Source organism: Cibotium barometz, chromosome 1 (genome assembly GCF_041138505.1).
Source record: "Cibotium barometz isolate CiBa-2024 chromosome 1, ASM4113850v1, whole genome shotgun sequence".
In the NCBI taxonomy this organism is placed as follows: domain Eukaryota; kingdom Viridiplantae; phylum Streptophyta; class Polypodiopsida; order Cyatheales; family Cibotiaceae; genus Cibotium; species Cibotium barometz.
This window is the reverse complement of record NC_141046.1, coordinates 24,734,090-24,759,721: the sequence shown is the minus strand read 5'-3', so window position 1 is coordinate 24,759,721 and position 25,632 is coordinate 24,734,090. Positions and strand designations below refer to the sequence as shown.

General features: G+C 47.3%; 1 protein-coding gene across 4 annotated transcripts in view; it reads left to right on the top strand.

The window, feature by feature from the left end:
* Positions 1–25,632, top strand: part of SFR6 (sensitive to freezing 6) — a 118,751-nt gene that overhangs the window by 71,506 nt on the left and 21,613 nt on the right. For all 4 annotated transcript variants that reach the window (XM_086799361.1, XM_086799353.1, XM_086799379.1 and 1 more), the window contains exons 10-12: positions 1,713–1,795; positions 1,882–2,118; positions 2,257–2,437. In XM_086799361.1, coding sequence (XP_086655487.1) covers positions 1,713–1,795; positions 1,882–2,118; positions 2,257–2,437 — 501 coding nt within the window. The remainder of the gene's footprint in view (positions 1–1,712; positions 1,796–1,881; positions 2,119–2,256; positions 2,438–25,632) is intronic.

Sequence of the window (25,632 nt, the reverse complement as noted above, 5' to 3'; positions counted from 1 at the left end):
GGAGCTCCGCGGAGGCACGGAACCGATATGACATGAGAAATTTTCTTCAGAGAGGTTATGCAGGTGCAAAGAGAGGGAATCCTTGCCGTCCAAGCTAGAACTGAAGCGGTGGTTTTGTGCTTGGGGTGGGGGGGTGGGGTTCATCACTCTCCCGATAACTCTACCCATCACCAAGAGAAGGGGAAGACATAATTGCTTGAGGCCAAGAAAGCACACTGTAATGGGAAATCCTGAGATGCTAGCCACGGGGTCGGATACTAGGCTGAAGCTGTGCTGCAACCTCGCAAAGAAGGTCTGGGCCGTATGCATTGCGACGAGGCTCAGCTGCATGACTCTGTCTGATGCGGCAGGCGAATCAAATTCAACTTGGTAGTATCCACGCTTCAGAGGATGAATACTAGTGATCTTTCTAGGCTACCTTGCAGAAGATCCTTGATCTGTCCACGTGCCGCGGGCGGCTACCAACTAGCTTAGAGACCGATCTGGAGGCCTCTAGGGAGGTGACTGTCGCTCTGCGAGGAGCTGGAGGTCCGTTTCAGAAAAAGACGGGCAGGGAGGGGCGGACTCTGTTGGTGTTGGGGGTGGGGGGAAGAAGCAAAGGGGGTGCTGACGGAGACGGCTGGCGAGCAGGCGGCAGCGGGAGAGCATTGGTGAATGCAGGACGGGGATGCAGGCTGAAGTGAAGGGATGGGAGAGGGGGCACATGAACGCAGGCAGAGGGGGCGAGTCTCCAGTTCAGGCGCTAACTCTTGAATCTTCTGAGTCCCCAAATATGGTATGGAGAAAAACTCTGCCATTTTGTTCTCTGGTTAGTGATTGCCTATAATTAAGGCTGCATATTTGTTACCTTTATCATCTCAACCATTTGTAAAGTGTACAATAGAAGAGCACATAACATATGCAAGTATCATACACATTTTTTACAAACGCTTGTATACGTTTGGATAAGTATGATTCCAAGTATGGTTCAATCTATGTTACGCTCTCTCAGAAGCAGGCTGCGTGAAGGAGAGATGGCTGGCCATGGTTGCCTTCCACTAAAGTTCCCATGGGATGTACTGTGTGAAAGTGTGACCAGCTGAAATGAGGTATCTTTGTGCAGAAGTCAGGCTTCAGACACAGCCTTACTATTCTGAGTGGGGACGGAACGTTTATTTTGGATGAGGTGTGGGAAAGCATAATTTGGAGTCTCTTCACCTTCCTTCCTTCTTGAGATGCAAAGTGAACTGCACAATATGGTGGCTATTGGCTTGAATAGTGAGTCAAACAGAAGTGTGTTGTAGTCTCAACTTACTGAGGAATTGTGTGTGAAGGCATGGTCACTCTAGGCATTCTATTGATACATATCCTACTGACATATATCTACACTGTGGCTTTGTGAATCTTTGCAATCACATGACCAATTATAATAGTCCTAGAACTTGTGTTTAGTGGGGCTCCCATAGGGATATTTGTATTCATAACAGGGATTTAGGGATTACCTCATTGAAGTTGCTAGCCAGGATAGGACCTAGGTGCAAATGTGCTGCAGCGGTGAGAAGCCTTGCATGGTCTTTGGCTTTACTCTCCTTTCGTATGGCTTTGAGATGTAGTTTACTGCTGTAAACAAACTTTTATTGTGTTTTACATATTGCTGTAAGGGAGAGCTATTGAGTATTGTGGTCTTTATGCTAACCAATCATCTGATGGTTTAGCTTGATGTTATGTAACAGTCACATTTCATAAGGTGATTGCAGTACTTGATGCGGATTTCCATTTGCTGCCATCTCTCTCACACCGACAGCACTATGGTCCCGTAAGTGGTTAAACTGTCGCTATTGCATATCATGTACAAACTTTCATATCCCATTGGTTTACATGAAGAAAGTTTGAAAACCTCAGGCACTGGATCGGATCAAGTGCCGGATGCTAGAGGGTGCTGATGGCTCCGATGTAAGGGCGGTTGTCCTTGACATGCAAGCAAGGCTATTGCTGGAAATGCTTGGCAAGGGTATTGAAGCTGCACTTATTAATCCGGCAACATTTATTGCAGAGCCCTGGACGGCATCAGGTGAGACATTAACAGGGCTTGTACATGATGCGATGACAGTTGAACTGGCGTTGGTACCATATATTCAGGTAATTGCCACAATTTTCCTATTTTCCGTTTTTTTTTTCCCCAAGGAGCAATCTAAAAGACAAAGTCAAGGTTTAGAATCATGAAGTGATGCTCCTGGGAGTGGTTTGAATGAACCTCTTTATTTTTCTTGTTTGCAGTCATACGTTGATGCAGTCTTGGATCTTGCTTCACACTTCCTTACTCGACTGCGGCGTTATGCTAGTTTTTGTCGGACGCTGGCAACTCATGCCGCTGGGAGTACACCTTTGAATGCGGCCAACACCCGGCTTCCAGCTTCGACTTCAAACACGGCTGGATTGACACCAGCTTCATCACAAGGTCAACTCAACAGTTCTGAAATCACCTTTTGCACCAGCTAGTTGCTTGTTTTGTACTTTCATCGTTTCTGATATGCTTGACAAAACTCGTGTGTGTGTGTGTGAGAAAGAAGATTGTATTAACGTCTACTAGAGGCCAAATTGGCCTATGAGACAAAACAGATGTACAAAATGTATCCATGTCCTCTAAATGTCATGGATAAGAAAGAAAAAAGTTACATTGAATGTAAAAGTAAAACTGGAAATAGATCTGTCTAGTGGGAGGATGGAGCTATATCTAGATCTACTATATCTAGGTTCAATGCAAGGCTATCTCTAGTATGCTATAATGTGTACAATCATGCCACTAAAAACTATCCCCATCCTGTGGAAGTGGGTGGGTGTAGGAGGTCATACATCGGGGATGGGGCTGGGAAAGCTCCCAAATCTGATACATCCAGTCAGGGACTCCCCATAGCCTCTTGTCGAGCTCTGTAATGACGGGCCAAGTTCTCATCAATCTGTCCCTGGAGCCGGTGTCGAGGACGTGGCCCAGGTAGCTGTGGCCTCCGTGTAGCGCGGGCCTCCATGACTCTCTAGATAGTAAGCCCACCTCTGGTGGTCGAGTGAAGAGGGCGAGAGGCAGTCGATGGAGGTGGTAGATGGGTGGTTGGTAGTGTAGAGGGTGTCTCTGTAGAGGGCCGGAAGCTGGTGATGCGGGTCTGGGATGAGTTGGGTCGCTGTAACTGTAACTGCAGGGTCCGCTCTCTATGCCGGTGTATCTCCATAAGGAACAATCCCAAGCATCGCTGATCTGGGTAGTCCATCAGTCGGCGCAGTGGTCCAAAAATTTCCCGAAATAAGCAGTGGTATCTCTCATAGTCGGCTGAGCATCTACACACAAAGTGCTCCTCTGACTCAACCTCCGGATGACATAGCCTGCATGTGCGTGCCTCCTGTGGTACACCTGCAGCACGTCCTGCCTCCATCTCGAGGGTGTGTGAATAAACTCTGAGCTGTCCAATGGTCACCATCATAGCATGTGACATGTATGTATCTATGTAGTGGGGCCTCCGGACAAGACCGTCCTCTGTGAGCTGTAGGAAATGGTCACGATAGTACTGCATCTTTGTCGGCAGGGGTTGGACTGGGCCAATCCATGTCCGACAGTTGTGCAGCTGCAACAGATCATATCTCAAAACCCGGTTCCTCTCAGCATGAGAAAGTCTGAAGTATGGGGAGGCCTCATCGTACTGAAAAGGAGGGATTCTGTCAATATCCAGTCCATGCTCTGAAAACCAGTGTAGGACTGCTGCATACCATGAGCACTCTCAGCCCTGGGTGACCATCCTCTATGCTGCCTGTAGTGCGCAGCGGGGAAGTCGGTCTGGGTCCATGGCTCTGACTCTCTGAATGATGGCTATCGTCTGGAAGAGGGCCTCGATCACCATAGGAGATGCAGCGAACTCGGCCCATACAATATCGTGCAGAACCGAAGGTTTACTGCGGGGATCATCCGTGATAGCATCAGGATCTGGGGCCTCTCGATCTGTTGCCAGTCAGCTAAAGATAAACTGGGGGCCCATACTGGGGCAGCATACATCATAGATGGGGTGACCATGCTATCAAAGAGCCACCCCTTCGTACGGGGCTCCTGGAAGGGTCCCTGGTGACATTGTCTCTCTAGCAAATCAAGAGTTGTATATCCTCGAGTCAACGGTCCTATGAAGCCTGTCGCATGGAAAAACGCCCCCCTATGCTCTAGTAAAAGTCATCCCCAGGTACACATATGAACTCACCACCTTGACCTGGCTGCCTCCATAGAAGATCTGCGTGTCGGTCCTCACCCTCGGTGATGTGTGGAAGATCATGACCTTGGTCTTCCCAAGGTTCACTGTCAATCCCCTCTCCCTGTAGAACTCCAAGGCTATCATACGTCACTGTAAGCCCTCCTGTGAGTCAGAGATCAGAACAATATCATCAGCATGGAGCATCAAAGAAATAAGGAGCCCTGACAAGGAGAAACCTCCTCCGCCTCCTCTGTCAATAAAGTCAGAGATCCATCTATGTACAGCCCAAGGGCATCCCTGCTTAGTTCATTCGCCTCCCTCCAAACTGTACTTGCAAGTTTCCCTGCGACCAGCAATAATAAACACAGCTGCAATTGCCAAATGATGATGAGAAATATCAGTTAGCCATAAACTTTTGAGTTTGTGGATGAAATCCACCCTGAAAAGTTGAAGTAGCCGTTCCTGCCTGAGGGACACCACCGAGGGCTAAGCCCTCCTTCCTTCAGGGACCGGGGAAACTGCTTTGTGCTCCCACATCTATGGTGCTAGCTGTCTCTGCTGATAGTCCTCCTGGGCAGCAAACTCTCCCCACTACCCTCTCATATAATGCTATAATTCCCCAAACCATCTGTGAGCGAAACCCCAAACCCTGAAGTCTCTGAAGCATCCTGTGTCCTCGTGTTGAAATCCCCGGTCAAGAGAACCTCGCCTAGCTGCATATACTGTGTGATGTCCTCTGATAGGGCCTCATATGGTGAGGCCAGCCTCTCTTTGTGCCCTGGTGTCTCGTCATCGGCTGTGTCAATCGTGCGTAACGGGATGTGTCAGGTGAAAAGGAGCATAGTGCTATGTATAGTACATGGGTAGCTGTCACCTGGAGTCTCACCCACATAAAGCGTGTCTCCTCATCCTGCCCAACGATGTGAATCCTCGACTGAAGACCTCTCCTAAAGAGAATAGCAATGCCTCCCGATCCTCGAGAGCTACCCTCCCCGCGAGTGCTTCATCTCAAAGCCGACTCCCACAGGTATTCCTCCACCCGTCTCTGCCAAGAACATGATATCTCTTTCTCCCATTACCTCCTCCATCCGTCCTGGGTCGGCGGACCATACTGCTCCATTGCAGTTCCAAAACACAATCCGTAGCTTTCTCATAGGCCACGCGGCCCTATGCCTCCACTTTAGCATTGATGATGACATGGCCATCTCTATACTCTGCCCTCTTCCCTGCCTTTCGGGCATAGTCACAAGGGATGGGGATGGGACGGGACGGGGGACGGCCATAAGTAGGGAATGGGACGGGCGAGGGAACGGCACTCAAAAAATACTTTTTTTAAAAAGTTTTTCTACTCTACACTTATTCTACTTTGGAAGTACATCAAAATGAGCACAAATTTACACTAAAATGGTAAGCTTTTGAGTCATATTAACAAAATACGCCAATCAAAGAGTGAAGGCGTTCACAGTTGATTGTATTAATAATTAAGTAGATACAAAATGAGTCATGACTCAAGATTCAGGACTAAGCCTTAAGGAAGCAGAATACATGGACGAACTCAAATGAGTCAATGACAAAAAGTGTTGAAGTCTAGAGACTAGAGGCTAGAGCTAAGTAGTAAGGCCCATGAATCATGATCCATGAATGATCATCCACGTGAAGTGCTCGCCTCATGGTCATGGGTAGCTTGTACCAAAGGAGCATCAAGCTCATCGTCAGTCTCATCCTCACTGGCATGCTGCTGCTGCACGTCATCCTCTTGTTGCTCTTCTTGTTGACTCATCTCCCACTCGGTGAAGGGATCTGCGTTCTTGGTCACGCTCTTGCAAAGCATTCGCAAGTTCGCGCTGACGAAGACAAGGTCATTGGCACGCTCTACCCCAAGTCACTTCCTCTTCCTAGAGGCAATGTGGCTGTAGGTACTCCAAAGTTTCTCCAAGCAAGAGGAGCTGACAGCCTAGCTAAGTATACGGATAGCAAGCTACTGTAGCTCCGGTCCATCCGAACCAAAGTCGTCCCACCATAGAGCAGCACCAACTTTGGAGCGGTCAATCTGTGCATCATGACAGCCATAGGAGCCATGAAATGACCTCTACATGGAAAGCTGGTCCCTGATCTTGCGCCTAACCGATGCATCAGGCACAAGACGGTCCAAGATGATCCTCCATCCAACGCTCACCTCCCGGTCACTCTCTTGCTTGTTACCACATAAGCTGCTGCATGCAATGGAGAGTAGTAGGAAGTCCACCTTCCTAGACACAATGCATGGATCTCCTCGTATCGTCTTCGTCAGGCACGAAGTCTTTCAACTTCTCTATCATGCGATCCATGGCCTCGTAGACGTTGCCTATGCATGGTTGCATAGCGTCTACAATCCTCAAGAGGTGGACTATGGGCCTCACCATAGCATCCATGGTCTTCACACGCTCCCACCAAGAGGTGTCATCCGCCTGTAACCTACACTCTTGGCTAGTGTTTGTACGGGACTCTTGCATGTCGACAAACTCGTCGCTAAGGAAAACCCCTCTCAAAGCACCACTACAATCCTTCAACCAGCCCAACATGAGAAAGTTGTAGGCAAACCGGGTGTAGGAATATTTGAGAAGAGAGAGAGAGGAGCTCTTGTTGAACTCATGCCGAAGTCTTTGGTGGTTGAGGACAAAGGAGACCATGGTGTTGGCCTTCTCAATGAGCGGGCTGATTCATGGCAATGCCCCTATGTCCTTGAGGAGGTTTTTTAGGCAATGAGCCATACAAAAGGACACCGTGACATGGCCATACATACCTTGGAGGATAGCTTCCGCCGCCCTATTGGAAGGCTCCCCATCCACAACAAAGCCCACTACATGCTCGGGGCCAACGATCTCCATGGTGGTAGCCCACTCCGTCGCAAGCTTATCCCCCTCGCAATGATGCTTTGAATCCTCCGGTGTAGGCACCGTCTTCGATGTGAGGATCCGTGAACCCTTGGGCGTCTGGATCTGCCCAACTGGATAGCTCTCTCAACTAGAGTCCCACGCGGTACTTGCTGCTGGGTTGTCGGCTGTGTGTCATCTCGGGTAGTCCCTCTAAAAAAGTCAGTAATCTGTCTCTGTGTGGACTCCCTACCAGTCGGGCGTCTGCTCCTGATAATGGACTGTCTGAGCTTGCGGATCTCCGGGAGATAAAAACCCAAGCATCTCTGATCACAATAGTTCATGACTCTAGCCAGTGGTTCAAATCCCTCTCTGAAGAAAAGGCAATGGTAGCGCCCTCGAATCTCATAGTATGCTGTGCAGCGACAGATGTAGTGCTCCTCCTTCTCTGGCTCTGTCCGACAAATCTGACAAATCCTGTCCCCTGGAGGTATGCCTCTAAATCTACCTGTCTCTATCTCTAACTGATGTGAAGAGGTGCGGATCTGCCCAATGGCGCACCTCAATCCATGAGACAGATGGGTATCCATGTAGCTCGGTCTAAGTATAAAGACATCCTCAGTGTGTGCTGAGAAGATGGTCTCTATAGAAAGCCATCTTCGTCCCCCACTCCTATGAGGGCTCTAGCCATGTTCTCCTAGTGTCAAACTGAATGAGGTCCTGTCTGATGACTACTAATCTCAGAATGTGTCAAGGTGAGAGAGGGTGCCTCCAGAGAGTACTGGAAGGGTGGAAGTCTGTCTAAACTGAATCCATGGAGAGAGAGAGAGTCTAGATAGTAGAGAGTAGGGCCTTAGGCCAAAATGACCTATGAGACCAAAAAGGTTACAACAATTGGTGGATCTGATCAATGTCTGTGTAAGAAAAGCTAAAACAACTAAACAACTAAATGAAACTGAAACAACACACTATGAGGAAAAGTAAGTACTAGGAGCTCCTAATGGATAACATCTTGGAAGGAAAACTCCAGCAACAAAGGTAAGCATCATATACATCACTATCAAAAGATGTCTCTCATCGATCGATGGCGGATATCCTCAGTGTCCTCCATGGTGAGTACTCTGACTGGACGTCTCCCATGCCGTGCTAGTATGGTCCTGATCCTCTGTTGTAGTCTCCGCCGGTGTCGAGATGGGCCTCTCATCTTGGGGTGCTTGGACCGCCCCAGCTCTATAGCCCGATCAAACATTGTACCTCTGGTGCGGCTATACTCTGGGGCTAGCTACAATGCCTGCTGGCCTGACTGCTCAATCTCTGGTCGAAAGAATTCTGTAATCTGCCTCTATAGGTGTCTCTCCCTCTCTGATCCCCTCCCTCTCAAGAGACTCTCTCTATGTCTACGTAGCTCTAGCAAGTATAATCTGAGGCATCTCTGATCCTGGTATCTCATGACTCTGGAAAGTGGTCCGAAACCCTCTCTGAACAAGCACTCTGAACAGGCAGTGAAAACGGCCTCGTATCTCATAATATACTGGACAGTGACATATGTAATGTAACTGTCTCTGGCTCCATCTGGCACAACTGACAAATCCTGGCCTCAGCTGGTACTCCTCTGAATCTGCCAGTCTCAATCTCTAGCTGGTGTGAGGATGTGCGCATCTGACCAATAGCACACCGTACCCCATGAGAAAGACGAGTATCCATGTAGCTGGGTCTAATCTCACAAACCCATCCTGGAGAAGATGATCTCTATAGAAAGCCATCTTCGTACCAAGCTCGTGTGTCGGCTGTATCCATGTCCTCCAAGTGTCCAGTTGAGTCAAGTCCTGCCTGATAAGTCTGGTAATCTCTGCCCGTGTGAGAGAGAGGGAGGGTGCATCCAGGGAGTACTGAAATGGAGGTAGCTTGTCCATACTAAAGCCATGCAGTTGGAACCAAGCTGTCATCTGTGCATACCAACATGATCCGTCTCCTTGTGATGCCAACTGTCGTGAAGACTCCAAGGCTAAGCGAGCATATCTGTTCGTAGGGAGAGCCCAAGTGCTATGTATAAAGGAGACTGATCGAGTGAGTGCCTCTACTACCAATGGGGGGGCAGCCATATCTGCACGGGTAATATCATGTGGTACGGAGGGCTTGGCCCTAATCATCCGGGAAATCATAGAAACCAAGGGCCTCTCCATACATCTCCATCTATCAGTGCTACCAGCTCGGCTGTGGTGATCCACGGAGGGTCCCCATATCTCCACTCCATACAGCATGGCTGAAGTGACCAAAGTGTCAAAGAGCCAGAGCTTTGTTCGAGGTTCCTGAAACTGAACCTGTGAACTGGTCTCCCCAATGCTGCATAAGCTCTGGTCAATCTGGTCTCCGCTGCTCTCCTCAAGGAAAATAGTGGGCCACTAAAAACCACACCAAGGTAAGTATATGCATCTGTATACTCCACTGTCTCCTGACCATATGTAAAGGTGGGTGCTGACCTCCTAACCCATTGTGCTATGGTGTTAAACACCATCACCTTGGTTTTACCAAGGTTAACAGACAATCCACTGTCCTGTGCAAACGTGTGCAATGCATCCAAATGACGCTGCATCCCCTCTGGAGAATCTGAGATCAACACAATATCATCAGCATACAATAATAGCGGAATCCATGTCCCTGCTAGCTGTGCTCCTCTGTCACCCTCCCGCTCTACATAGTCCGAAACCTCATCCACATACATCCCAAATAAGGTGGGAGAAAAGGGGCAGCCCTGTTTCACCCCAATAGTGGAGTGAACCATCTCAGATATACCCTGAGTAGTACGTACCTGCCCCACAACTGTCCTGTATAAAGCCATGATTCCCCAAATCAGCTTTGTGGGCACTCCCATCTCCTGTAGTGTGCGCATCAGTTTGGCTCTCGATACTGTGTCAAAAGCTTTGTGGAAATCCACAAAGCAACAATAAATCCTCCTTTCATATGATTTGCCCTCCTCAATAATAGCTCTGAGTGTCAAGATATGGTCAAGAGTGGAGAAACCTCTCCTAAACCCTGCCTGCCCTGATGCACGTATGCCCTCTCTCTCTGCCCATCTACTCAACTCCTGCTCAAGAATAGATGCATATAATCTAGCCAATGTGTGACCAATCATGATGGTATGATAATTCCCAGGAAGCATGGGATCCCCTGACTTGAAGATAGGCACAATCGTGGACATATTCCAAGTCTCAGGAAAACCCTCACACATGGCTCGGTTAAACATCAAAGCAATAAGCTCTGCAAGCATATCCTGGCATGAATAAAGTGCTCTGCTACCAAACCATCATGATCATATGCTCTCCCAGTCCTCATCTTGTCAATAGCTTTCCTTACCATCTCAGCAGTAAAGAAAGCACACGTCTCTGGGCATGGCTCTGATGGGTCTGGCATTCACCATCACCAGCCATTACCTCCACAGAGATTTGGGGTGAGTATGCAGTATCCCTGTACACAGCACCAAGACAGCCCCCTGCTCATGGAATAGTCTCCATGCCTCGCCTGAGTCCTGACTCATAAATAACTGATACAAATCCCTCTCTAACTGAGCAAGATAAGCCCTCTTCTTCCGTCGCACTAGGCGCCAGAAGGTAATCCGTGACTGTTTGTGAGTGGTAACACCAATGAGCACCTCTCTCTGTAATCTGATCCTCATCTCTGTGCACTCATCATCATCCCAGCTGTTCTGGGGCATGTTCCCAGATCGTCTCCGTGTAGGCTGACTATGGGGATATGCCTTTGATGCTGCAGCATGAAGCGTCTCTATCAATATCTGAGTGAGCTCATCTAATGGCCGTCCCGGCTCCTCGGCACATAAGCGTCTGTATATCTCATCTGTGTACACGGTGTCAGTCTCCCTCGTAAAGGTATAACGAGTGTGTGTGGAGACCTGTCCCAATGGAGCTGTGCTGAACTGAAATGTGAGAGTGAAGGACAAGACAGCATGATCCTCTGCTACTCCAACCGGCCTAGTGCCTACCATAAAATCCTGAAAAGAGGGAATGAGACTGGGCTGAGCCATAACATAGTCCACTGTACTAGCACCATGCCGATGTGGAAAGCAAGCGAAACCGCCCGATGTCGGGAATCTCTGTAGGCCATTCAGGATGGCCAATCCATGTGCAGTCCCCATGTCTATCAAATACCGCCCATACTCAGTGTGTTCCTCATCTTGTGAGAGTCTAGATAGGCCCATATCCCTAACATCAAGCTCCCTCAACATCTCTGAGGTATCATAAAATACTGTCTAGCTATGGGCGGTCCTGGCATTGAAGTCCCCTAGGAGAATGATGTCACCATCCCTGGAGAACTCCCAAATGACATCATCCAAAATAGAAAAGGGAGACTGCCCTCCTCTAGGTGATGCATACACTGATGTACTAGGAGCAAAATAGCATATATAGCAATGTAGAGATATCTGCCCTCAGTCTAACCCACATGTACCTAGCCTCCTCATCTCTGCGGACTATATGTATCAGTGGCTGCAGCTCCTCTCTAAACAATACTGCCACTCCTCCTGAGCCCCGTCCTCTATGCTCTGGAACGAGTGTCCTGAGCGATGCGCATAGCATGTGACATGTGGATCTCCATGTACCGCGAGATCTCAAAGAATCCATTCATGGTGAGTGTGTTCTCTGTAGAACTCACATCTCATCCCTATCTCTGATAATGACACTCATCCCTATCTCTGATAATGACACCCAAGTTTGGCGTATGCCGAGTAGATTCAACCGGATGATCTCCTGTCGTGAGAGGTGAAGGTGTGGTGAGTCTAGGTTGTACTGAAATGGGGGAGACGATCCATCTACATTCCATGTGCATGAAACCATTCAGCTGCCTCTGAGTTCCATATTTGCTTTCGTAAGGGTGGTGGCTGTCCTTTCTTTCTTTCTGCGAGATGGAGGGCAGACTGGCGTGCTTGCCCCGCTCCCGCTCATGGTGTAGCTGCATACAAGACTAGTGTGCTAGCCGAGGGAGGTGGTCTTTGTCCAAAGAGTAAATAATGGTGTTAGCGGCGGCTAACATATGTGTATAGCTTTAGGCAGATTTACATTAGTGTACCACAAAGATGTAATAAGGCATACATGCCGTTTCAGATCTTCATTGTACTAACTATATATATATGAGCAAAGGGCTCATTGTAAGAGCAAAGATGATCACAGATTTGTTAGAAATAATGTCCTGACATTATTATGGGCAGTGGCCAATGTATTAGGACCGGCCGGGCACTTTTTACTCACTTTAAGTGAGGTTTTTTCCCCGCGTCCAATAAGGCGCCCAACTTACCGTTATGTGAAACGGGCACCAGTTAGGGTTATTATATGCCCTAAGTTTTGTAACAAACTTATCTTCATTATTTGAGCTCCATCGTTTTGCTCCTTGCCTCCACACGTTTTGTTCTGTTTCTTCGTGTGCTCCACACCGTCTCTCACACTCACAATTGGTATCAGAGCAGGTTATTGTTCCTGCTCCCGCCTTCCCTACTGCTGGTGAAGCACTTTCGTCGCGAAGAAACACCTCTATTGTGCTGGTCGCCTGCTTCTGGTGCTGAAAAACAGGTCGCCCTCCTTCTATAGACCTGGGCGACTGCTTTCTGTGTGTCTCGGGCACTGTTCTGGTGCAAAAAGCAGTGCTGGTCGTTTTTCTACAGGCCGTACAGCATCTGTGCAGCACGTGTGGCTGCTGGTTGCTGTTTCTCTGTTCGAACAGGTCTGTACGACCAGTTTTGCTGCTGTTTTCTGATTGTACAGCAGCCGTACAGCTGTCGTACAGCTCTATCTGCTGTTTTCTGTCCGTACAGTTCTGTACAGCACCTGCTGGTTGCTGTTTGCTGACTGTACAGCCTTCCGTACAGCATTGTACCGTCTTCTGCATCAGTTCGTACTCAGCAATCTGCAGCAGCAACTCGGGTGAGTCTACCTGCTGTATTTTGGAGCTTAACTGTGAATTTTGTCAGCAAATCAAGTCCGAAATTTGGGGCTTTTGCTGTTTTTATGTTGCTGCACAATTTGTGACAGCTCCCACAGGTGTTTTGTGGGAATCAGAGAAATTTGAGCCACCAGAAATTTGGGGCTTTTGTTGCTGTGCTGTCTATCTGTGTGAAACAGACAGTCTCGAGCAATATTTGTGGACTCTTGTGCAGTCAGTCTCTTTTGCAGGTTACAGTTTGCTCTCATGGCACAGAACACTGCTGATGTGTTTGCGTTTTTAGCCCAGGAAGATAAGTTGGATGGAACCAACTATTCCCTGTGGAGCTTTATGCTCAGGAATCTGCTAGTTGCAAAGAATTTGTGGAATTATGTAAGTGGAGCTGAGGCAAGGCCTATGCATGTGGCCCCAGCTACCCCTCCACAACATGGCAGGCAGCAGGTTGTACCACCAGCTCCTCAGGCACCTACGCAGGAACAAACTAGGTGGGATTCCAGGGATGCTCAGGCACTCTCTTTGATTGCACTTTCAGTTAAGAGGTCCATTATTCCGCATATCCGTTCATGCAGGACATCTCAGGCTGCATGGGATACTTTGGAGCACATGTATCAGGCTCGCAATGAGGCTAGAGTTGCCTTTTTGAAGCGGGAAATATCACACTTGTGCATGGATGAGGGTGATTCTATGCAGGATCATCTTACGAAGATTCAGGATTTGAGAGAACAGCTCTTGCATATTGATGAAATCATTTCTGATGCTGAGATGGTCACCACTACACTTAACTCTTTACCGAGCTCTTATTTGGGTTTTCATACATCTCTTCACTTGTCCATGAGGGGTAATCCAGTCCCTCTATCCTTTCAGGATTTGGTTGGACTTTTGCTGCAGGAAGAGCAGACTCGGAAAAATGTCATGCAAAGAGGTGGTGAGCAAGCATTATTTGCCAAGAACAAGGGCAAAGGAAAATCTGGTGCATATAAGCCTAAGTCAGAATCAGGACAGCCATCTAGTAAAGAGAAGGATGATGCACAGAAACCTAAAAAGAAGGGTAAGTGCCATTACTGCAAGAAGCCAGGTCACTATATTCATGAATGTCATAAGAGGATAGCCAAGGAAAAGAAGAAAGAGTCTGGTAATTCAGTTGAAGACTCTTCAGATGTGGATAACAAGAAAGATGATGCCACAGTCAATCTTGTGGAAGAGGATTGGTGCTTCTTCACTTGCAGCTATGATCCCTCAAATGAGGTTCATTCACTCAGTGTGAGTGAAAGTGGTGATGTATGGTTCTTTGACAGTGGTGCCTCAAGGCACATCACGTCCAGAAAGGATTTGTTTGGCAAAATGGTACCTTCTTCATGTGGCAGAAAGGTTACGTGTGCAAATAATGCTTCTTATCCAGTTCAGGGCACAGGGGATATTATGCTTACAGCCATTAATGGCTCAGAATTTCTCCTTCAGGATGTATTGTATGTGCCTGGGATAAAGAAGAATCTTCTCTCAGTGTCTTTTTTTGCAAAGAGAGGGCTGGTGGTTTCCTTTGAGGATACTAAATGTATGGTCCGTGACAGGGAAGGTGATTTTGCTTTGGTTGCTACAGGGACCTTATGTCGCGGTTTGTACCGTCTTGATCCTTATGAGAGGCACAGTGCATGTGTTGTTTCTACCTTTACATCTGCTATGCAGGATGCAGAGTTGTGGCATGCCAGGTTTGGGCATGTAAATTATGGCAGTCTCATGGCACTTCAGAAGCTGAAAATGGTAGATGCCCTACCTAATTTAGAGACTCCTCCCAGACATGTGTGTGAGGGATGTATTTTGGGAAAGATGCACCGTCAGGCTTTCAAAAAGGATAGAGTTGTTAGAGCTGTCCGCAAATTGCAGCTCATTCACAGTGATGTATGTGGTCCAATGAGGACACAATCCTTGGGAGGTCATTGGTATTTTGTTACTTTTATTGATGACTTTTCCAGATATGCCTGGGTGTATGCTTTGAAGAACAAATCTGATGTCTTTATGCATTTCCGACATTATGTCAACATGGTTGAAAATGCAACAGGACAAAAAGTGCAGACTCTCAGAACTGACAGAGGGGGGGAATACTTATCTAAAGTATTTGATGCTTTTTGTTTAGAGAAGGGCATAGTACACCAGTGTACTACACCATATACACCTCAGCAGAATGGTGTGGCCGAACGAAAGAATAGGTCACTCATGGAGATGGCCAGGTGTATGCTGAAAGCAAAGGGATTGCCACATAAGTTTTGGGTGGAAGCTCTTATGTGTGCCACTCATGTGTTGAACAGGTGCCCTACAAAGGCACTCAGATCTGTTACACCCTATGAAGCTTGGTTTGATCGGAAACCTAGTGTTGATTATTTTCGTGTGTTTGGTTGCTTGGCTTATGCACATGTACCACAGGAGCTTCGTGGGAAGCTTGATGATAAAGCCATAAAGTGCATATTTGTTGGCTACAGCAGTCAAAGTAAAGGGTACCGTCTCTATAATCCTGTCACACGGAGGATTTTTGTGAGCAGAGATGTTGTTTTTGCAGAGAATTCAGCACAACCCATTGCTGAATTTAAATTTCAGCAACCTCAGGAGTCTTTTGATGTATTTGAAGGGTTGATACCCATTGGCATAGGAACCACAGCTGATATACCGGCTGAATTTCAGAATTTGCAGCCACCACCTCGTGTGTTTGATGCTTTAAATCAGCCCCAGGCTGAGCCTGACATACAGCAAGCAGAAGAGGATATTGTTGTACAAGAGAGGACAGCTTTGCAAGAAGCTAGAACCATTCCTCGTTGGGCTATACAGACTCTTCAAGAGAGTAGACTTGCTGCTCCATTACCAGGTAGGACACGTAGGAGTACACGTGAGGCTGAAAGCTCTCACTTTTCAGAGTCAGCTTGGGTGAGTTCTATTATGGATGAAGAGGAGCCTGAGAGTTTTGAAGATGCAAGTGAAAATCAGCATTGGATGCAGGCCATGCAAGCTGAATTGGATTCTATTGTTAAAAATCATACATGGGATTTGGTGGATTTGCCTCCTGGCAAGAAGGCAATTGGTACAAAGTGGGTTTATAAGGTTAAACGCAAACCAGATGGTACCATTGACAGGTACAAAGCAAGGCTGGTTGCTAAGGGCTATGCTCAGAAAAAGGGCATAGATTATGAAGAAACTTTTGCCCCCACTTCTCGGATGACCACCATCCGTGTTGTTGTTGCTATGGCTGCACATTATGGCTGGTTTCTACATCAGTTGGACATAAAAACAGCCTTTTTGAATGGTGATCTTGAGGAAGAGGTTTATGTGATACAACCTCTTGGTTTTGCTATGTCTGGTCAAGAGCACAAGGTGTGCAAGTTGAGGAAAGCTTTGTATGGCTTAAAACAAGCACCGCGTGCCTGGTATGCAAAGATTGATGCATTTTTGACTAGCCAGGGGTTCACCAACAGTCCAACTGAAAGCACCCTCTACATCAAGAAAGATGGGGGGGATATTTTGATAATCATTCTTTATGTAGATGATATGTTGCTCACAGGTACTGATGCGGATAAAATTTCAGATTTTAAGTCCGAACTCAAATCTGCTTTTGAGATGTCAGATATGGGTATGTTGCACTATTACTTGGGCATACAGTTCATACAAAGTGAGAAGGGTATCTTTATGTTACAGTCGAAGTATGTACAGAGACTGTTGGAAAGATTCAAATTTCAAGATTGTAAGCCTATTTCCACTCCTATGGAACCAGGGCTGAAACTTACAGTACATGATGGCAGTGAATCTTTTGATGCTATTCTCTATTGTCAGGCTGTTGGGTGCCTGATTTACTTGTGCAACACCAGACCGGATATTCAGTATGCAGTATCCCAGGTGAGCAGATATATGCACAGCCCACGGATGCTTCATTGGCAAGCTGTAAAGCGTGTGTTTCGTTACTTGCAAGGCACCAAGTCTTATGGCTTGATGTTTCCCAGGGGGGGTGACTTGCATTTACATGCATACAGTGATTCAGATTGGGCTGGTGACTTCGACACAAGGCAGTCTACCAGTGGTAATTGTTTCTTTTTGGGACACTCATGCATTTCATGGTTGAGCAAGAAACAATCTACAGTAGCTACCTCGTCTTGTGAGGCTGAGTACAGGGCAGCTTTCACAACGACAGTGGAATGTGTTTGGCTACGCAGACTCTTGGCAGATCTTCATCCTTTATTGGAGGAGCCTACTCCGATTCTCACTGACAGTCAGAGTGCTATTGCAGTAGCACGGAATCCTGTGTTTCATGCACGAACGAAACACATAGAGATACATTATCATTATGTCAGAGAAAGACTTCATGCAGGGGAGATCAGCATGATCTATTGTCCAACACATGACAATGTCGCAGACATTTTCACCAAAGCTTTACCTCGAGAAAAGTTTGAAGCTTTCCGCAAAGCTTTAGGCTTACTTCCTTTTGGTGATTGACATCATGCCTTGTACCCACATTGGCACTGCAGGGGGGTGTTAGAAATAATGTCTTGACATTATTATGGGCAGTGGCCAATGTATTAGGACCGGCCGGGCACTTTTTACTCACTTTAAGTGAGGTTTTTTCCCCGCGCCCAATAAGGCGCCCAACTTACCGTTATGTGAAACGGGCACCAGTTAGGGTTATTATATGCCCTAAGTTTTGTAACAAACTTATCTTCATTATTTGAGCTCCTTGCCTCCACACGTTTTGTTCTGTTTCTTCGTGTGCTCCACACCGTCTCTCACACTCACAAGATTTACAGCAATACAATCTATTTTCAGAATTAAGCAATTATGTCTCGGTGGTTATTTGTGTATTGTGTTTAATCTTTACTTTTTTGGGAAAACCTCAGTAAGTGTTGGTTGACCACTGACACTTTTGGTGATCCTGTTGCCGTTTTTTAAACTCGCAGGCAATGGCATGACGGCCTACTTTGTGATATGGTGTTCTTCTTTTGGCTAGTGGTGATTGTCGTGTAAGGGTATCTGTGGCATGTCCTTGACGTCGCGTGACCCACGCGTCTGTTGAAACTTATGCCTTTGTGATCCTTTGTGATCAAACCTTAGTGGATTAAGAGCTTCATCAATCAAATTAATATGGAGCAAAACCCTTTGTGGTTATATATCTATGTGCTTAGTTTGTGTCAATTAAACCATAGTGGAACCCAACCTTAGTGTGTACCTACATGCAGAGTTCTTTTAGTAATAACATCTGAAGTGACTTTGTGAATCTCGTGGGCAGACAGTCTATGGTGTTATCAGATTTCTACTGTGCTTATCATCTTGTATATGGTCATGTATTACTGCTTCTGTTAAGTGTTGCGCCAAGATATGTCTACACAAAGCTATGGAAGCTATCATGAAGCTCTGTAGTAATCATGGCAAGTGTATTGCTTTGTGCGCCTACGTTTAATTAACATAATTCTATGTGTGTGAAGCAAGGCAATAGCTTGTGTTGTTGAGCATCTAATCCTTGTGTTTGATCAAGCTGCCACCTTTCTGTACTAGCTCACCAATCAACATGCTGAGGTGATATTCATGCATAAGATTACGAACTACTATAATTACTTTTTTGTGATCTTGGTGATTAGATGAAGGATTAAGTAAATCTCTATTTTGTTTATAGCTTCTTGATGTGGGGGGAGACCGTGTGCTAGTGGGCGGAGGTGACCTGACAAATGGCAATTACAGATTAGTACGACGAGGCAGATCAGTTCTTTGAATTTGCCGGCATTCCGGAGGACACTCTCAGCACGATTAGTGCACAACCAGGCACGTGGAATCTCTTGATGGTGGGATGACGTTATTCCGGAAATAGATCCTCAGGTTGTTGCTTCCAATTTGTTGGTAACTGGGGTTCTTTTGGTGAAACTAGCAGCACCGCGATCCCCGCCGAATCGAGCCTTGGGGTTATTAGGCAGTTTGCCACCTCTCCAAATGGTGCAACATCATGAGAAAATCATGTGCCTTATTGTCAAGGGGAAGCATTCAAAAGATCCTAATACTAATGTTAAGTTGATGATTTAAAGAGCCGGTCCAATGGCAATTAAAATCAACTGGATGGTTTAAAATGGAATGTGTTCACATTCACCTTGGAATCCAAAACCGATGGTTGGAAAGCATAGTATGTTGGTATCTATTTTGCTAATTATGCAGCTTGCACGACGTGTTCCTTCAACGCTATTGCACTACCAAGACGTCTTCGAAGGTGCTGGATAAGCTTTGGTCACTTGGGCAAAAGAGGCTGCCAATGGAGGATTATGCAGCAAAATTTTGCATCCTTCGCAGACGGGTTTCCGCAGCCTCCGCGGATGGGAGGATGCAGCCAATCGTCCATTCAATGAAATCACCGGCGGATGGTACGTGCAGGGCTTATAGCCAAAGCTACGCCAAGCTTTGGCCTTGAGGGATGTAGCTAACATTGGTTTTGATGTGCTGGTGGAAGCAACAATACGATCGAAAAGAGTCCTAGTACTTGATTTACATATGAAAAAGAAACGCAAAAGCAAGAAGGCACATGAGTCAAACTCCTCAACATTCGATAGTGGAGCGGATTCAACATCGGATGAAGATTCGGAGGAACTATCAGAGGAGGATGAGAAGCACAAGCACTGGAGGAGCCGGAAAGTTGGCAAGAGCTTGGAAGAATGGCTGATAGTAGCTTTGGCCAAGGTTACCGAGGGTAGTGTGGGAACATTTGGATCTAGGGTTTGACCCGAAGTCTAGTGTGCAAAATATTCCAAGCTGGGACATTTGAAGGAGGATTGCACGTCAACTCGTTACTGTGCCAGCTGTATTTTACTAACCATTCCACAGAGCGGCGCTATTACACCGCATGAATGATTGAACATAGAATGTGGTGTCAATCCGGACTGTTATGCCAGAATCGATCATACCACTACAACAGCCAATCGCTCTGGTAGCAACGGTGGCTACAGTAGCCCCAAACCCACGTCGGGCCTTTGGCTGTGGCAGGGGAAATCCATCATTTGTGTTTCTATTGTCAATGGGTGGGACACCGCAAGATGGAGTACTCTATATGGATTAAACATCAGTTGGAGATACAAACTCAATGCTCACAATGGATAATAGTGCCGAGTCTGCACCTAGTATGGTGCTTATTACTTTGGATATCAACAGCAAAAAGGAGAAGGAACCAGCGGCCGTGGCAATGACAGTTCCACAAGCAACAACGGTTCACAGAGCTCAGGGAAATCCCCCACTCCAAAGAAAAATTATCTGCATGGTAGGACCAACAACAAATACGCGAGCAGGTGACGCGGATGGTGCTCCCAAGATGCTGGTTGCAGCGGATGAAAATCTGGATGCAGTGCTTAAATCAACTATAAATCGGAAAAAAGAGGACATCAGATCCTAGCCATTTGAAGGCGGAATCGGTAGAGCAATATAGTCAATCAAAAAGCCAGACGAATGGCGAAAAACAACCACAGTACAATGTGTGGGAAGATTTAAAGCAAATGAAGATCAATAGGACGTTGGACTAGTTGTTGAGCCTTGTATCATCAGCTTGGGTAAGCTAGTTGATCCAGTGGTACATACGGATAAGGTGGACGTGACTCTAAAGCCACTTTAATGACGAATGAACCAGATTGGGACACGACAATATCGAAGTAATAGTAACATTAAAGGCACGATGCATTCATGGAGTTCTGTTGGATGGTGGTTCTGGCGTAAACATTATGTCAGACACCATGTGGAATGAGTTGGGGATTCTGGAATTAGAGCCCATTCCTTTCTCAGCTAGAATCGCAAATTAAAGGCAAGTCAAGCCCTTGGGGCTTGTACGTAGGGTGCAAATCCAAATTGTTGGATGTGGTGATGGAGATGTGTAGGCGCCTGTCCTATGCTGTTGGGACGTCCATGGCTACGGCAAGGCAAGATCAAGCATAATCGGGCTACTAACTAAATCACTTTACGAAAAGGCGAAGCTTAACCAAGATATCCCATGCATCCTTAGGTGTTGTTGCATCCTGTATATGACCAATCATAGCATCTGACATGCTAATAGAGAGCCAATACATCACTTTGCTAGCTCTCTCATACCTCTCGGCCGAGCTCTTGCATCAGCTTGAAGGTCGGGTGTAGTGGGTGAATCTTCCCTTGTGAGTGAGAGCTCTCTGTACTGGTCCTCTGATGGGTACCACTGATCTATGTCGCAAAAGGGACTCCTGTGTCTGCGAAGCTCCAGGAGGAAAAGTCCCAAGCATCTCTGGTATGGGAAATCCATGATCCTGGAAAGTGGTCCAAATCCGTCTTGGAAGAGGCAGTGGAACCTCCCCCTAATCTCATAGCTAGGCATCTGCATACGTATTGGGCCTCTGTCTTGGACAAAGTTGACATATCCTGTCGTCTGGTGCAGTTGCCCTCGGTCCATATCTGGTTGTCTCCACTCTCAATTGATGGGATGAGGTGTGGATCTGTCCAATCATGCATCGCACCCCAAATGATAGATGTGTGTCCATGTAGTGCCGGCGTGTGATGAAGCCGTCCTCTGTCAGGCGAGAGAAAACGGTCCTTGTAAAAGGCCATCTTCATCCCAAGGAGCTGGATGGGTGGGTGCCAAGTCCTCTGAGTATCTAGTCTCACGATGTCCTTCTTGATGACCCTAATCAGCTTTGTGCGGCTGAGAGCAACGGCTGAGAGCAAAGGAGGACGCCTCTATGCTATATTGCAACAGAGGGAGTGCCTCCATATGTATGCCATGCATACCAAACCAAATGCTCACCTGGGCATACCAACACTGTGTGTCTCCAACTAGTGCCAGCTGTCTCGAGGACTTTAGGGTGAGCCTGGGTATCTGTCTGGTGGGAGCTCCCATAATCTATGCTAGTACGTCACTGTCTGGAGAATAGCCTCGTTTACAATTGGTGCAGCCCCCATCTCTGCCCACACAATCTCGTGTGGCACTAATGGCTTACTTCTAATCATGTGTGAGATCATCATCACTGGCGGCCTCTCCATTGGCTTCCACCATAGTCACAGGGGACGGAAGGAACGGATTGTTGGAACAGAGGGACGCTTAGTCGGGACGGTGCAGCGATGGGGACGACAGGGGACGGTTGGACGCCTCCCTAGAGGCGTCTCTCACAAGGGACGGGTACGGGGACGACAGTAGGAACGGGGACGGTTGTGCGAGATGGCACAGTGGGGGGCGTAGGGAGCCGTTGCGCGCGCAGTCGGACTGTTTTTTTCCGGCCGTTTCTAGCTGTTTGCAAGGCCGTTTCTAGCCGTTTGCCTTGACCGTTTCTAGCCGTTTGGCTTGGCCGTTTGGGGAGGCCTTGAGCCTTTGAGGCTTGGGCCTTGAGGCTTGGCCCTTGAGGCTTGAGGCTTGAGGCTTGGAAGTTGGCCCTTAGGCTTGAGCCTTGGGCCTTGGCCCTTGAGGCTTGTCCCTTGCCTCTCTCTCTCTCTCTCTCTCTCTCTCTTGCCTATCTAATATCTATATAAGAACAAGGCTACAAGGCTACAAGCACACACACACCCCTTCAACTTTCAAGGCTTTAAGAAACTCTCTCTCAACTTTCAAGCCTCAAGCCTCAAGCTACACTCTATGAGACTTGAGTGTATCTAGTATCGATTATGATATCTTATATCCCTCTTATGGCACTGGATGGAGTCAGACATAGATCTTCATAGCATGCTTGTACTACCCCTTCAGCATATAGAGATGCATCTTGCCTTAGCACTCTATCCACATCCCCACCCCCCTCTATATTGTTTGTATATGGGCTCCACCGATCCATGATGATTCACAGTTGTATCCAGACACATGCACACTTTTTCTTTTCTTTCTTTTCCTTTTCTTCCGATGACCGGAAGAACACAGTTGTATTTTTTTCTCTCATAGGCCGACTTTGGCCTCTCGTAGACGTTAATATATCTTTCTTTCTTTCTTTCTTTCTTTCTCTCTAGTCTCTCTCCCTCAAGCTTCTTCTAACTTAGTAGCTTCCAACTTCCAATAGACTCTCTACTATCTAGACTCTCTACTACCTAGACATGGATCATCTACCACCATTCCAGTATGACAGGGATGCACCACATATCCGTCTCTCTCATAGTGAGAGGAACAGAGTATTGAGACAGGATCTATGGCAGCTCTATACACGAGAGACATGGATATCACCTACACAGCCTCTTCCACCGAAGATGCTATACTACAGAGATCACTTCATGAGTATCACTGATGATGGATTTATAGAGAGGCCTAGATACATGGAGGGCTTTTTACCACACGGCTCCCGAGTGGCTATTGGTCAGCTTAGAGTTTCATCACACCGATTGGAGATTGAGACTGGCAGAGCAGCACGTCTCCCGAGAGGAGAGGGTATGCAGATTGTGCAGAGAGGAGGTGGAGAGTGAGGAGCATTGTGCAGACGCCCGATTGGCAGGGAGTCCACACAGAGACAGATTACTGACTTCTTTAGAGGGACTACCCGGGAGGACACACAGCCGACAGCCCAGCAGTGGGCACCCCGTGGGACTCCAGTTGAGAGAGCTATCCAGTTGGGCAGATCCAGATGCTTGAGGGTTCGCGGATCCTCACATCGAAGATGGTGCCTACACCGGGGGATTCACAGCATCATTGCGAGGCATCGGGCTCGTCCAACCAGGCATCTCACTATGGCAGATATCCAGGCCATCCGGCAGAGACCCATGCTAGAGCTCCTAGGATGATTACGACTCTAGCCATATACTGTTGTACTCATTGTCACTTTGACTCCCCCATATTCATGTATTCAGGTATCCATGTACTCATGTACCCCATTTTGACTAGTAGCATTAGCTTCCCCCCTACTGATGTATTGTGGGGCTATCTCTTTTCTTTTCGAGACAATGTATCAGATGTCACATGGTTGTAACTTTGGTCTCATAGGTCTTTTTTGGCCTTTTGAAGTCGTTAATATAACATTTCATTTCATTTCATTTTCTCGCTCTCCCACTCCCTCACTCACTCTCTCTCTCTCTCTCTCTCTCTCTCGTCTCAACCCACAAGCTTTCTCTAGGCTCTAGCCTCTCCCACTCCCCTCTCTCTCTCTCTCTCTCTCTCTCTCTCTCTCTCTCAACTTTCACCCTCTCTCATGGCATCTTCTTCACAAGCAACCTTCGGCTCCGCACGGCTAGAAGAACCGATGGTTGGTCATGGTGGGAAGAGGTTAATGCCAACCGCCTTGGAAGTGGAGGAGGTTCACGCCCGTGGTCTTGCAAGCTTTGCCCTTATAGGCGGATGAGTGGGTCAGACAAAGTGAGAGCCCACCATATGCATGAGTCTGGTACCAGGTTCGATTTGGAGAAGAGAAGGGAGCTTCTTGAGTGCATTGTCGAGCATGAGGCTTTGAGGGCTGCAAGGCCGGCACGTGTGGCTGTGGATCTTGCAGCATTTGTGACACCACTTGAGGGGTCTGTTTCAGGGTTATCTACCACATCTACACCACGGCCACATGGTGTAGGTTCCTCTGCGATGCCCACACCCGCGTGGAGATAGAGTACACTTGAGGGAAGTTGGGATCCTAAGAAGAAGGAAGAGGTTGATTCAGCTGTGGCTCGTTTCTTCTTCCATGACCATATTGCTTTCCATACTGCTAGGTAAGCCTTGACTCTTCCCTCTTGACATGATTTTTCTAAGTTTCATTCTTGAAAGTTCACTTGTTTCTTTTTGTCGAGTACTTCAAGGCTATGGTGAAGAGGATTGGGGGTATGGTCCAAACTACACCCCCCCCCCCCCCCCCCCCCATCATCGGAGTCTCTGTGCACCACATTGCTCGACAAGGAGAAGCGCCTTGTCGAGCAAGCTGCAGAGAACACAAAGCGGCTATGGGCAAAGAATGGAGTGTCACTCATTGCAGATGGATGGAGTGACACACGAAAGCGGTCCATCCATGGTCTCGTTGCATATTCCCGTGGCGAGACATTATTGAGGGCATGTATCCACACATGACTGTGTCATATTGTATGGCACATTGTTTGAACAATCTTTTAAAGGATATTGGAAAGAAGTCTTGGATTGAGCCAATCATTAAGGAGGCCAATCAAATGGTCACATTTGTCTTGAACCAGCAGTTCCTCCGCCACGAGTTCTCCAAGAAATCAAGGCTCTCACTTCTCAAATACTCAGACACCCGATTTGCCTTCAACTTCTTGATGCTGGCCCGTTTGAGGGAGTGCAATGGTGCATTGAGGCAGCTCTTCATCAGCGACGAGTTCACCACTTCTGCATTGGCTTCAACAGCCATAGGCATATTATGCAGGGAGCATGCAGAGAGCACTTCCTTTTGGGAGGATGTGGAACGCATTGATGCTATGGTGAGGCCTATTGTCCACTTGTTGAGGCTTGTAGATGCTATGCAGCCATGCATCGGGAAGGTGTATGAGGCAATGGATAGAATGATAGAGAAGTTGCAAGAGTTAGAGCCCGATGAGGATAGATACGAGGAGATTCGTTCCTTATGTGTGACGAGGTGGAACTCCTATGCCTCTCCTATGCATGCAGCTGCATATATGGTGGACCTTGAGTTTTAGGGTAATGGACAGGAGGGTGACAGAGAGGTCAATGATGGTTGGAGGCGTACCTTGGATCGTCTAGTGCCAGATGGAGGCAT